The sequence below is a fragment of the Coregonus lavaretus genome (assembly GCF_964263955.1).
Source record: "Coregonus lavaretus genome assembly, chromosome: 35".
Taxonomy (NCBI): domain Eukaryota; kingdom Metazoa; phylum Chordata; class Actinopteri; order Salmoniformes; family Salmonidae; genus Coregonus; species Coregonus lavaretus.
In genome coordinates this window covers 1,888,751-1,902,528 of record NC_140022.1, presented here as the reverse complement: position 1 = coordinate 1,902,528, position 13,778 = coordinate 1,888,751, and the positions used below count along the sequence as shown (strand labels likewise).

The 13,778-nt window shown below is 43.4% G+C and overlaps 2 protein-coding genes across 2 annotated transcripts in view; one reads left to right on the top strand and one right to left on the bottom strand.

Annotated features, from left to right (window-relative positions):
- Nucleotides 1–520: 520 nt before the first annotated feature.
- rai2 (retinoic acid induced 2) lies at nucleotides 521–3,312 on the top strand (the record flags this gene model as incomplete). Its single annotated transcript, XM_084152493.1, has 2 exons — nucleotides 521–1,160; nucleotides 1,259–3,312. 2 exons carry the CDS (start codon nucleotides 521–523, stop codon nucleotides 2,467–2,469), a joined length of 1,851 nt encoding a protein of 616 aa, XP_084008619.1. The 3' UTR covers nucleotides 2,470–3,312.
- A 1-nt stretch (nucleotide 3,313) lies between these two features.
- The window catches only part of LOC311109569 (sex comb on midleg-like protein 2), a 34,136-nt gene continuing 23,671 nt past the window's right edge, over nucleotides 3,314–13,778 (bottom strand). Inside the window, exons 13-17 of the mRNA XM_084152489.1 lie at nucleotides 8,581–8,763; nucleotides 8,109–8,264; nucleotides 6,785–7,024; nucleotides 6,073–6,245; nucleotides 3,314–5,249 (exon numbers count right to left, since the gene is read on the bottom strand). Of these exons, the coding sequence (XP_084008615.1) occupies nucleotides 5,124–5,249; nucleotides 6,073–6,245; nucleotides 6,785–7,024; nucleotides 8,109–8,264; nucleotides 8,581–8,763 (878 nt within the window). The 3' untranslated portion in view covers nucleotides 3,314–5,123. The remainder of the gene's footprint in view (nucleotides 5,250–6,072; nucleotides 6,246–6,784; nucleotides 7,025–8,108; nucleotides 8,265–8,580; nucleotides 8,764–13,778) is intronic.

Sequence of the window (13,778 nt, the reverse complement as noted above, 5' to 3'; positions counted from 1 at the left end):
TAGTTATTGTATTTAGGTTTATAGTGCACTACTTTTGACTAGGACCCATAGGGCTCTGGTCAAAAGTAGTGCACTAAATAGAAAATAGGATGCCATTTGGGACGCCGACATTACTAGCAGGTTCAAGGGTAATATTGGGGGATTTGGAAAAGACAAGAGGATTTAGAAGTGATTTAGTGTTCATTTTGAGTTGAACCAAGTCAAGTCCAACAGTTTGTCCTCAGGGTCTTTCATTAAATCATAGCAGGAGGGACTGGGACATTAAGCTCCAACTCTACTCTGCTTTCATCCACATGAACACTGAATAAACACTGAAGCTTGTTATTTTCTGTTTCTTTACTTTGCTAACTTGCCAGTTCTAGTTCTGTCTAATGACCAATATTTCTCCACTTCATTTTTCATTAAAACTTTTTTATTTTCCCCCGTCAGGTTAGATGCAAGTCTGTGACACTGCTACACTGTAACCATGGCCCTCCTATCCTAAGCTAAGACTCCAGTGGATGTTTTGAGGAAAAAGAAGATGGAGGATCTTCGCTCAGAGCATGTAGCTGACCCTCCTCAAAATGGAGGGAGTAGTGGAGGAGGAAGAGGTGGTGGAGAGGGGGTCGGAAAGGTAGAGAACACTGTCACCCAGCTGATTACAAGCGAGGCCTCAAGCATCGGCTCTCCTGCCCAGGCTAATCAGAAACCAACCCTTTCACATATGGTAAATATCCCAGCGTCCCCCACCATGGTCAGCCCCAGCGCCGAGGCTCCAGAAGGGGTGGCTCTCAAGGTGGCTGCCACTGTGCTTCAGCCTTTCTGTCTGGGGGACAGTCCTGTGATGCTGCCCATCCACCCCCTCCAACAGATGGCTGGAGGAACCACTCCCCAGGGTATCCCTCCGTACCTCCTGACCCACCAGGGGCCTCTCTCCCTAGGCTCCCTCTCCCAGGGCCCTGGCCTCTCCCTGCCTCTGGTCCTGGAGCAGCATGTGTTCCAGCATCTGAATACCATGGGAGCGATGCTCCAACAGACTCCGCCCTATCCTTCCCTGTCCTTCCTCCAGAACAATCTGCTGTGTCACACCCAGCCTCAGACCTCTTCCATGGCTTCATTGGCCTTCTGCCAGCCTCCAGCCCTGGATCAGAAACTACCCGGACCTCCAGCCCAGGACCCAGGTAATTGTAATGGCATATAGTAATTCAGCTGTCTACTATTGGTGTGTAATCCCTCCAATTGTAGTAATTCAACTATTCTCTCTCTTTCTCTCTCCTAGGTATTCATGCCCTCCTCCAGAACCCAGCGTTCGCTGCCCTCATACAGGACCTGTTTTCTGCCCAGACCAATCCCACCTCCCCATCCTGTCACCCAGTAGGATCAACCCCAACTGACCCCTTCGCTTCAGCCTCATTCCCCCCATCCCAACCCCAACCTCCACCCCTCTCCTACCCCTACAGCTCCCCGCTAGCCCCCCTGGTACCCCCTGCCACCCTCCTGGTCCCCTACCCTGTCATTGTCCCTCTCCCTGTCCCTCTCCCCATCCCTCTCCCTCTTCCTATCCCCGTCCCACAGAGACAGGAGTCCAAAGGATTTTCTGAACCCTGTAAACCAGCCTGTATGATGACTAAAAGCACACAGACTAACTCTGAGGAGATTGTCAGTCCTCCACCACACGGTAACATTATGACTCTTTACCCTCCATCCTCTATGGCCTCTCTGTCCTCTGTTGCCATGGTCCCTGAGGGGGAGGTGCTTGACCTATCATTGAAAGCCCCTCCCATAATCCAACCAAAGCAGGAAATGGCATTTCAACAACACGATGACACTGTCCTTGACCTGTCTGTGGCTAGTAAACAGACTGTCAGTAGAAAAGAGCGTCCTTCATCGCGGGACTGGCACACTTCTTCCGAGGGTACCGCTACAGCTTGGCTCCCTTCATCCGAGGGCACTGCATCTGTTTCTCCGGAGGTCTTAAAGCCTGCGGAGTGCACTCAGAAGCTCCACCGCCACCCTAACCTGCTGAACGGTGTAACCCATGTAGAATTCAGAGGCCGGCGTCAGTGGGCGGTGGTGGATGGAGGTGGCAGCAGTAACAGACCCAGCAGCGAGCCCAAGTGCAGTAGCAGCAGTGGTAGCTCTAACTTTGAGATCTTTCACACCTCTCAAACAGCCAAAGTCATCGTGGCGGTCAAAGACGCGATCCCCACCACCGCCATCTTCTGTGGGAAGATCAAGTCTCTCTCTGGGGTGTCCAGTAAGAGCCTGTCTATTAAACAACAACAGGACTCCTCCGGCCACACGGGGGCGCTGTTACATCAGTGTTACGGTGCTCTGCCTCTACCCAGAGGACACCATGTGGTGGAGCAGAAGGACCCTAACCTCCCCAGGAACAGACAGGCCATCAAACTGAAGAAGGTCAGTTCACAGGAGATCCACATCCTCCCCATCAAGAAGCAACGCCTAGCCGCCTTCTGCCCCAGGAAGTAGAGAGGAGTTAGCCTGGTCCCAGATCTGTTTGTACTGTCTTGCAGATCTGGGACCAGGCTGGAGCGTGAAGTGTCATTGTTGAAATGGGATCGAATCCCGGGTCAGACAGACAGGGCGGTCTCTGTTACATAAAGGAGGTGGTGATGAGGTGAACTATCCTTGACCGAGACCTGAAGACTTAAGGTAGCTCCCCGAGCTTTGCTAATGCCTAGGCTTTAGCTCAACAGGCTAACACACAGTCTTTACTGCTAGCTGGTTGACAGAAGTTACAACGCATTCTTCTGAGACATTGGCCAAGTGCCGTCACTACGGCAGATGATTGGGGACAATCTTCATGGCATTTTATTTGCTTGGCATGTACATTATCTCTTCCATGTGTTGAGAGACGGAGGACGACTTTGTTGCTGTAGTGTTGTAACAGTATTTGTACTTGTTTGACCTTTTTACCTTAGAAAACATTCATGTTTAATTCCTCAGTACAGACTGTTAAAAGATGACTTTCTCCTTTTACAAAATGCTGTCAATTCACAGATGAAATGTGGATGTCCATCGTCTACTACTTTCCATGTGAAACGTACATTTGTTTCTGCTTTGCTAGGCCTATACAGTATTTAATATCTGACTGAGGATCTGACACTTAGCCAGTCATTTGATGGTTCATGTTTGTATGTGATGCAGTTGTACGGAAATTCAGTTGGGATCACATAAGAATAAAAGAGTGTTGTTGTTGAGCTTGATGCCCCTTTGTCTTAACATCGCAGTTACTCACTTATTATTAAAGGGACACTTCACTTTTCTAATGATTAAAAGGTCATGCTTGTCAACTCTCATGAAATGAGGCAAATGGTGAAAAAAAAGTTTAATTGCGTGAAAGTACATATGCAAATATTATTTAACAAACAAGCATTTTCCAGTACCGGTACTTGAAAAAGGTTTTGTTTTTCTAGTATATGTACACTGTGTGTTGTTTCTATGGAACAATAGATGAAAATGTAGAATCTTAAAAAATATATACAAAGTTGATCTAAAATATTGTCAATTGCAATGAACTTACAGCAAATGCTACTATGAAGAAGTCTGTCCTAAAACACAAAAGCCTAATAAAACCTGAGTATCACAATAAAGCAAGGCCGTTTGAACTATTACCATTCATTTAAACTAAAAGCGTTCACATAAAAATGCAACTACAAAAGATTGTTTTGAATATATGACTTCTGAAATGTTCCGAAATGGATCACTTCTTCTGCCACAGTGACCAGATAAATACTAAAATAAGAGATATTTTATTATTATAGGTTGTTATGACACAAATGAATCCCATCCACATCTCTTTTTGCTTGTGTTAAATCCCAACACTCTATATCCTAGCCTGTTGCCAGACTCCCACACATCCTTGTATCCAAAACATGAAAAAAACATATCCTGAACATGAAACATGTGAAATACATATCAACTGTGTATTTGGTGCTTGACAACCTTCAGACAACTATCTACATTTGACGGCTATGATAGGAAATGAGATGAAGGCCATACACATATTGCAATCAATGTTGAGCTTGGCTAGCATCGATAGTTCTCTGATGGTGTAGCCAAACAAACACATATTAGACAGGATTAATCACAACCTTCCTGTATGTATGCAGAGATTAATAATACATTTTACAGACAGTACAAAATCCAAGATATAAAAAAAACACATCCTTTTTGGCTTTTTATGTAAAACATAGGCTTTTTGTCTGATTCTTCAAACATACTGTAAGTCCACCTTCTTCTTTTACAATAAGACTTTGACTTGAACAGGAACTTCCCGTCTTCATTGTCCAACGTATTCTAGAATCTACACGCAGCAGAGGAATGTGTGAATGTCCAATCACAACCATAGACCCTGGTTAGAAGTTCCATTGGGCAATCCAAAGAACGATCAGTGTTCCAAAGACTCCAGATTCTGTAATGTCACACCCTGAATGCACTAAGGAGTTTGGACAAATGTGGTGTCCAAAACAAACAATGAATCTTAACAGCATGGTACATTCTCCTTCTCAAAGTCCTTTGATATTGAAACTATTAAAGAATCAATCACAGTATCCATATAGAAGCTGAATGGTTGATATGTTATTGCAATGAGAGACTAATGAAACAAGCGGTAGATGCCATCAGGGGTTGGGTGGAGATAGCTCCTTGCATCTCCAGGTCTCCACGGCTGACAGTAGCCTGGTCTCAGATCTGTTAATTCTTTAAAGAACAATCTGGGAACAGGCTAAGGTGGTAAGGGGTGAGAGAAGGTGTGATGGACAATGCATAGGTAGGTAAACACTCAACATAATCCTTTGGGATTCAGCTGAGTCTGTTCGAAAGAATAGTATACTGAAGTTTGTTCATCCTGTTTCTCTGTACTGACGTTCATACTGTTTCTCTGTACTGACGTTCATACCGTTTCTCTGTACTGACGTTCATAGTGTTTCTTTGTACTGACGTTCATAGTGTTTCTCTGAATGCTCTTCATCAGAGGATGAGGTATGAGGGTCTCTGCAAAGGAATGATTAAGGACTCATTGTGCTTAGGGTTTCACAGCAAAGATGATCAGCCCATTCTAGTGTGTGTGTGTGTGTGTGTGTGTGTGTGTGTGTGTGTGTGTGTGTGTGTGTGTGTGTGTGTTACTGTTTGGTCTGTTTGAGCCTCTCGATATGGTGACACAGCTTGAGGGCGGGGCCTAGCTTCAGACCCATGTACTTCATGATGATGTCACTACGTAGAAGCATCAGCGCCTTTCCATCAATCTCCTGAAGACAAGAGACAAACACAGTCAGCAAGAGGGCTGACACCAACACAGGACAAGGTGACAGCCAAGATGGCCCAAACATCAAGGATTTTTAACTCTTCTAAATGAAGTAGTTTTTATATTTACTTTAACAGAGAGGTGCACCTATTTTCCCCAACACAGAACCAACACAATAACAACATTATTCTCTCTGAGCTGAGATGATCAGACAGACATCAACAGAAAATTCCAAACAGAAATTGTCTGGCGTTGTACTGTAAACATTCACTATGTTGTAGATCTCCTGTATGGGTTAAACAGAGTTGGTTTTCCTGGAGGGAATGAAAGTGATCCTCTCCAGACAGGTAGGGAAGGTTCTGAGACAGCCTAGTGCTAGTCTCCCAGGTTATAGACTAAACACTGAGGACACAGGCCATAGAAATAAAATGAGAACACTGTTATAAATCTGTCTCTGTGACACAGGCATCCTCCTTTTCTGCTTCCTGCTTCTGACAGGGACATACACACAGCAAGGAGGGCTGGACCACATCAGAACCACACCAAACATAACAACATATCCATCTCAATAGTGAAACATCAGGCCTGGACCCTGCACTTAGACACACATCTAGGGTGCATCTCAATAGGGAAACATCAGGCATGGACCTGGCACTAAGACACACATCTAGGGTGCATCTCAATACTTTAAAGTGTCTGCCTTCCCTTGTCTCCTTTCCTTCATCAGCACTGATGCACCAAAGGAAGAAATAAAATACAAAGTCCTTTCCTCTTGAAGGACAAGAAACGTCATCAATCAATCAATAAATCAATCAAGCTCCACTCACGTGTTTTCTGAAGAGCTCCACATGGGGTCCGAGTGTTTGGGGGTCGGCGTCGTGGACAAACTGCATCACCTCATCCACAGACCAGGAGGAAGGGGGGTTCCCGGCCCAGTTCCCCGCTGCAGCCTCCCGGTCTGCAGCCGCCAGGTTGTCAGGACCTGTGGTGGAGCTTGCAGCTGGAGAACAGAACACACAGGCAGAGCAGCCGAGAGTCAGAAAGATGTTCAGAATGACAACAAATATTCACCTCTCTATTTAACCACCATAAATACCAACCCTTTCAGACTTTACATGGAAGGTACATAGTCCACTAGGTGGCAGTGCTATACAACATCTTTACTGCCATCTGACTTCCATTAAAATCGTTCTAATAAAAATCAAATAAAAACACCCTTGCCTTTCTTGAACTAACTTGACTTTTCTTACTAGCTTTGACTTTGCTGATTAGATGCTTTATTGAGGGAAAATGTACTTACTATGACTGTGATATGTGGTTGTCTCACCTTGCTACCTTAAGATGAATGCACAAATGGATAAGAGCTTCTGCTAAATGACTAAAATGTTAAATGTAATCTGCACCAACACAGGAAGCCTAGCCCAAAAATAGACAAAAAAATCTACATTCAAACAAACGTAAAATGGCCAACTAGAATCTAGAGGCACACACAAGGCCCGCCCAGCCAGCCAATTGGGGTTCAGCTCTTACAAGGCCTACCTTCCACTCTTCTCTGTAGCCCTCTGGACCCCAGGTCGGAGGGGTTGGAGGCCAGGCGCCTGAGGGGTGGTGGTGGGGGGTGACCAGGGCCAGACCCAGGGTAGTAGGGGCTGCTGGACCCATGGCCACGGTACTCTGAGGTGGAGCGTTGTGTCGGGGGGCGAGGGGTCATGGACGGAGAGGTGGAGGAGGTGTCCATGGGGTCCTCGGTGAAACCGTTCTCACCGCGAGGAAGGGGCTCTGATGGAGGGTAAGAAAGGTAGGATCTTGAGCGCATAAACACACACACACACTAACACATAAATACACACCCACATAAATACAGTGTCACACACACAAACACACACACATTAATTATTAAAGTAAAATGCCATCTAATAATGTGCCATGAGAAACCAAACAAGTGTTTGGTGATTAATCATGAAGTGGTAGCTTAGCCGTTAGCTGCTAGGTGATTGGTGTTTAATCATGAAGCGGTAGCTTAGCCATTAGCTTGTAGGTGATTGGTGATTAATCATGAAGTGGTAGCTTAGCCGTTAGCTGCTAGGTGATTAATCATGATGTGGTAGCTTAGCCGTTAGCTGCTAGGTGATTGGTGATTAATCATGAAGTGGTAGCTTAGCCCTTAGCTGCTTGGTGATTAATCATGAAGTGGTAGCTTAGCCGTTAGCTGCTTGGTGATTATTCATGAAGTGGTAGCTTAGCCGTTATCTGCTTGGTGAATGGTTATTCATCACGAAGTGTTATCTTAGCCGTTAGCTGCTTGGTGATTAATCACGAAGCGGTAGCTTAGCCGTTAGCTGCAAATGCAATTACATTGAACAGTGGCAGGTCATCAATATCTGTACAGTTACTAAGACTTAATTAATAAACTATACAATCTGAGGTTTTAATGAATCAAAAAGCAGTTGTGCATTAAAGAAAGTGTTTCAATAATGTAGAATCAGGAGGCAATGAGAAGGAAGACGATTGGCGTCCTCCACAACTATCACTCTACTGAGGACACAAGGAAGTGGTTATTTTTGTTAATTCAGTAGAGTGGTCCTTCTAGTTAATCACAGTCCAACACTGGGCTGTATCTTAATAGTGTAGAGAGGCTTCCACTCCTCATCTCTTTTCTTATTAAAGAACTGGACAGGTGAAAGTCAATTCCTGGGTAGCTATCCTCCATTTAGTTTTTCCTTATCCTGTATTTTGTGTTTATATATCAGCACTGAAGGAGACGAAATGACAAAGGAAGGAGAGGAGGTCACTTCAAACTATTGAGATGCACCCCCAGTGAGTGCACCAGGGGTAGCTCTGAGGCTGAGGGGTGTAAGTGTACCTTCTGAGGGGTGTGCCTCTGTGCTGTGCAGCCGTTTGGAGGAGGACAGGGGGGCAGGGTAAAGGTTAGAGTCCCTGTCTCTGTCCATCTGGAAGCGCCTGCTCCTTCCTACGGTGTTTCTGGCTATGGACAAGGCCTCTGACATCTCCTCTTTGACTGAGGACAACAGAGGAGAGGAGAGACAAGAGATGGCATCAGTTACTGCAAACTGAGGGCCAGTGGGTTATTTCTATAGACCTGTGTTTTTTGGGGTCTGATGTTTCATTTCGGTCAGTGACATGTTGAAGGAAATTCTATGAAATGATGGATGAGCAATGGAACATTAAAGCAATAGCCACAGTTTCTAATGTGACTGTTGATGGTGTATGTCGATGGAAAATAAATGCTGGCTTGTGACTTTGTGACAAAGAAATTGAAAAGTTCACACACACACACACACACACACACACACATCATGGTTTGCAGGCATTACCTGACTTGCCCCTGTCATAGGCTGTGTGTCCAGCGGAGGCCATGAATGCAGGGCTGAAGGGTTGGGAGGAGAACAGGTTGTCACTCTGCAGCTGGTGACACAGAGTCTCCATGAACCTGAGCACAAAGGAGGCAGAGGAGGCCTGGGGCAGCTTGACATAGTGGATCCCCCCATCAGACCGCACTGCAGGGTGGGAGACAGAACAGATAGACACAGTCATATGGTATCTAGCTGATTAGAGGCACTGAAGGCCTGGGGCAGCTTGACATAGTGGATCCCTCCATCACGACACACTGCAGAGTGGGAGACAGAACAGATACTGTGGTAGTTTCTATCTATCTAAGGAGGCCTGGATTAGCTTGACATAGATGATCCCTCCGTCACTACGTACTGGGAGAGGGTATACAGCATCCGTCAGTGTTGGACTAAACCAGAGCCCACTGAAGTCATTGTTCTGGTGCTGTGGTTGTATGTATCTGGGCTGAGAGAGGCAGGCAGAGGCACTCAGCAGATGGAAAAATGACTGGCTTTACCACACATCCATCACACAGGAGCCCTTTACCTAGCTATTGAAATGCTATATCTGTTAGGGCTGGGAATTGCCAGGGACCTGACGATATGATATTATCACGATACTTAGGTGCGGATACATATGTATTGCGATTCTCAGAATTCTATATGTATTGCGATTCGATACTGTGATTTTATTGCCATTCGATGGTCCAATCATATTGCTCATCATATATCTGCTGCAGAGGAACAAGAGTGAGCCATGAGAAAAGGAGTTTTGATCAGTCATGGAAATAAAAGTGATGAAAATATGTTGGTTCCCTATTTAAAAAGAAGATGGAGAACAAGCTATGAAGGGAAAATACTGGCGTTTTGGTGCAGGTACTGCCAACTAGCGCAAAAATAATATTGTGATATTGTCAAAACGATACATTGTCAAAAATAATATCACGATATGTAACTGTATACATTTGTTCCCCCATCACTACATCTGTATCACCAATATAATTATTTAAAGATCACTTGAGCAGACATGATTATTTGGTTTATATGGTGCATTAACAGACATGATTATTTGGTTTATATGGTGCAGTAACAGACATGATTATTTGGTTTATATGGTGCAGTAACAGACATGATTATTTGGTTTATATGGTGCAGTAACAGACATGATTATTTGGTTTATATGGTGCAGTAACAGACATGATTATTTGGTTTATATGGTGCAGTAACAGACATGATTATTTGGTTTATATGGTGCAGTAACAGACATGATTATTTGGTTTATATGGTGCAGTAACAGACATGATTATTTGGTTTATATGGTGCATTAACAGACATGATTATTTGGTTTATATGGTGCAGTAACAGACATGATTATTTGGTTTATATGGTGCAGTAACAGACATGATTATTTGGTTTATATGGTGCAGTAACAGACATGATTATTTGGTTTATATGGTGCAGTAACAGACATGATTATTTGGTTTATATGGTGCAGTAACAGACATGATTATTTGGTTTATATGGTGCATTAACAGACATGATTATTTGGTTTATATGGTGCAGTAACAGTCATGATTATTTGGTTTATATGGTGCAGTAACAGACATGATTATTTGGTTTATATGGTGCAGTAACAGACATGATTATTTGGTTTATATGGTGCAGTAACAGACATGATTATTTGGTTTATATGGTGCAGTAACAGACATGATTATTTGGTTTATATGGTGCAGTAACAGACATGATTATTTGGTTTATATGGTGCAGTAACAGACATGATTATTTGGTTTATATGGTGCATTAACAGACATGATTATTTGGTTTATATGGTGCAGTAACAGACATGATTATTTGGTTTATATGGTGCAGTAACAGACATGATTATTTGGTTTATATGGTGCAGTAACAGACATGATTATTTGGTTTATATGGTGCAGTAACAGACATGATTATTTGGTTTATATGGTGCAGTAACAGACATGATTATTTGGTTTATATGGTGCATTAACAGACATGATTATTTGGTTTATATGGTGCAGTAACAGTCATGATTATTTGGTTTATATGGTGCAGTAACAGACATGATTATTTGGTTTATATGGTGCATTAACAGATGTCCCAGCATCAGATGACCCCCCCCCCCCCCACACACACACAGACTGGGACCCTCCCCCGGGGAGCCCCTCCAAACCAGGTTATGCACGCATGTCGCTTCTCATTACCCCCAGACATATGACATCAGTTGCTGCTGCACACACACACACACACACACACACACACACACAGACACACGATCCCACCAGGCATTATCCAGTGCACCATGTGGGTCCTGCAGCCTAAACCAATTCCTACTGCCTGATTGAATCCCTAGCCTACCCCCATATTCAAATTTGGAATTAGGAACTATTTGAATATGTAACCCTGTCTGGTCTAGAGTAGACGGTCTCCGGGGCGGTGTGCTCTTCCGACTTCTTCAGCATGTCATTACATCACTGTAGAGTAACAAACCTAGTGTTGCTGTCCAGTGAGGTTTGGACCATCTGGGTTTGGACCTGGTTCTCCGACACATCACAGGACTTTGTTAGCGCGCTGAACTAAAGCCTACAGGCATTAGCATGGGGAAGCTAACAAAAGTCTTCAGCTCACAGGCAAGCTTAGTTCCTCACCACGCCAACACAGTAGTTCACCGAACCACCTTCATTACACAACCATATAATACCTCATGATGTCATAAGAACAATGTCATACAACACTAGCTATAACCACAGACCATATATCAGAACAGGCCCCAGCTAAAATGGCTGCCCAACTGTTCCATTCTGATGTATAGGGACTACGTGACATCAGCCTATCTAGGGTTCTATCTCTATAGCTATAATACCTCTGATGATATCTCCTCCTATCTAGGGTTCTATATCTACGGCTATAATACCTCTGATGATCTCTCCTCCTATCTAGGTTTCTATATCTATGGCTATAATACCTCTGATGATCTCTCCTCCTATCTAGGTTTCTATATCTATGGCTATAATACCTCTAATGATCTCTCCTCCTATCTAGGTTTCTATATCTACGGCTATAATACCTCTGATGATCTCTCCTCCTATCTAGGTTTCTATATCTACGGCTATAATACCTCTGAGGATCTCTCCTCCTATCTAGGTTTCTATATCTACGGCTATAATACCTCTGAGGATCTCTCCTCCTATCTAGGTTTCTATATCTACGGCTATAATACCTCTGATGATCTCTCCTCCTATCTAGGTTTCTATATCTACGGCTATAATACCTCTGAGGATCTCTCCTCCTATCTAGGTTTCTATATCTACGGCTATAATACCTCTGATGATCTCTCCTCTTATCTAGGTTTCTATATCTACGGCTGTAATACCTCTGAGGATCTATCCTCCTATCTAGGTTTCTATATCTATGGCTATAATACCTCTGATGATCTCTCCTCCTATCTAGGTTTCTATATCTACGGCTATAATACCTCTGATGATCTCTCCTCCTATCTAGGTTTCTATATCTACGGCTATAATACCTCTGATGATCTCTCCTCCTATCTAGGTTTCTATATCTACGGCTATAATACCTCTGATGATCTCTCCTCCTATCTAGGTTTCTATATCTACGGCTATAATACCTCTGATGATCTCTCCTCCTATCTAGGTTTCTATATCTATGGCTATAATACCTCTGAGGATCTCTCCTCCTATCTAGGTTTCTATATCTACGGCTATAATACCTCTGATGATCTCTCCTCCTATCTAGGTTTCTATATCTACGGCTATAATACCTCTGAGGATCTCTCCTCCTATCTAGGTTTCTATATCTACGGCTATAATACCTCTGAGGATCTCTCCTCCTATCTAGGTTTCTATATCTACGGCTATAATACCTCTGATGATCTCTCCTCCTATCTAGGTTTCTATATCTATGGCTATAATACCTCTGATGATCTCTCCTCCTATCTAGGTTTCTATATCTATGGCTATAATACCTCTAATGATCTCTCCTCCTATCTAGGTTTCTATATCTACGGCTATAATACCTCTGATGATCTCTCCTCCTATCTAGGTTTCTATATCTACGGCTATAATACCTCTGAGGATCTCTCCTCCTATCTAGGTTTCTATATCTACGGCTATAATACCTCTGAGGATCTCTCCTCCTATCTAGGTTTCTATATCTACGGCTATAATACCTCTGATGATCTCTCCTCCTATCTAGGTTTCTATATCTACGGCTATAATACCTCTGAGGATCTCTCCTCCTATCTAGGTTTCTATATCTACGGCTATAATACCTCTGATGATCTCTCCTCTTATCTAGGTTTCTATATCTACGGCTGTAATACCTCTGAGGATCTATCCTCCTATCTAGGTTTCTATATCTATGGCTATAATACCTCTGATGATCTCTCCTCCTATCTAGGTTTCTATATCTACGGCTATAATACCTCTGATGATCTCTCCTCCTATCTAGGTTTCTATATCTACGGCTATAATACCTCTGATGATCTCTCCTCCTATCTAGGTTTCTATATCTACGGCTATAATACCTCTGATGATCTCTCCTCCTATCTAGGTTTCTATATCTACGGCTATAATACCTCTGATGATCTCTCCTCCTATCTAGGTTTCTATATCTATGGCTATAATACCTCTGAGGATCTCTCCTCCTATCTAGGTTTCTATATCTACGGCTATAATACCTCTGATGATCTCTCCTCCTATCTAGGTTTCTATATCTACGGCTATAATACCTCTGAGGATCTCTCCTCCTATCTAGGTTTCTATATCTACGGCTATAATACCTCTGAGGATCTCTCCTCCTATCTAGGTTTCTATATCTACGGCTATAATACCTCTGATGATCTCTCCTCCTATCTAGGTTTCTATATCTACGGCTATAATACCTCTGATGATATCTCCTCCTATCTAGGGTTCTATATCTACGGCTATAATACCTCTGATGATCTCTCCTCCTATCTAGGTTTCTATATCTATGGCTATAATACCTCTGATGATCTCTCCTCCTATCTAGGTTTCTATATCTATGGCTATAATACCTCTGATGATCTCTCCTCCTATCTAGGTTTCTATATCTACGGCTATAATACCTCTGATGATCTCTCCTCCTATCTAGGTTTCTATATCTACGGCTATAATACCTCTGAG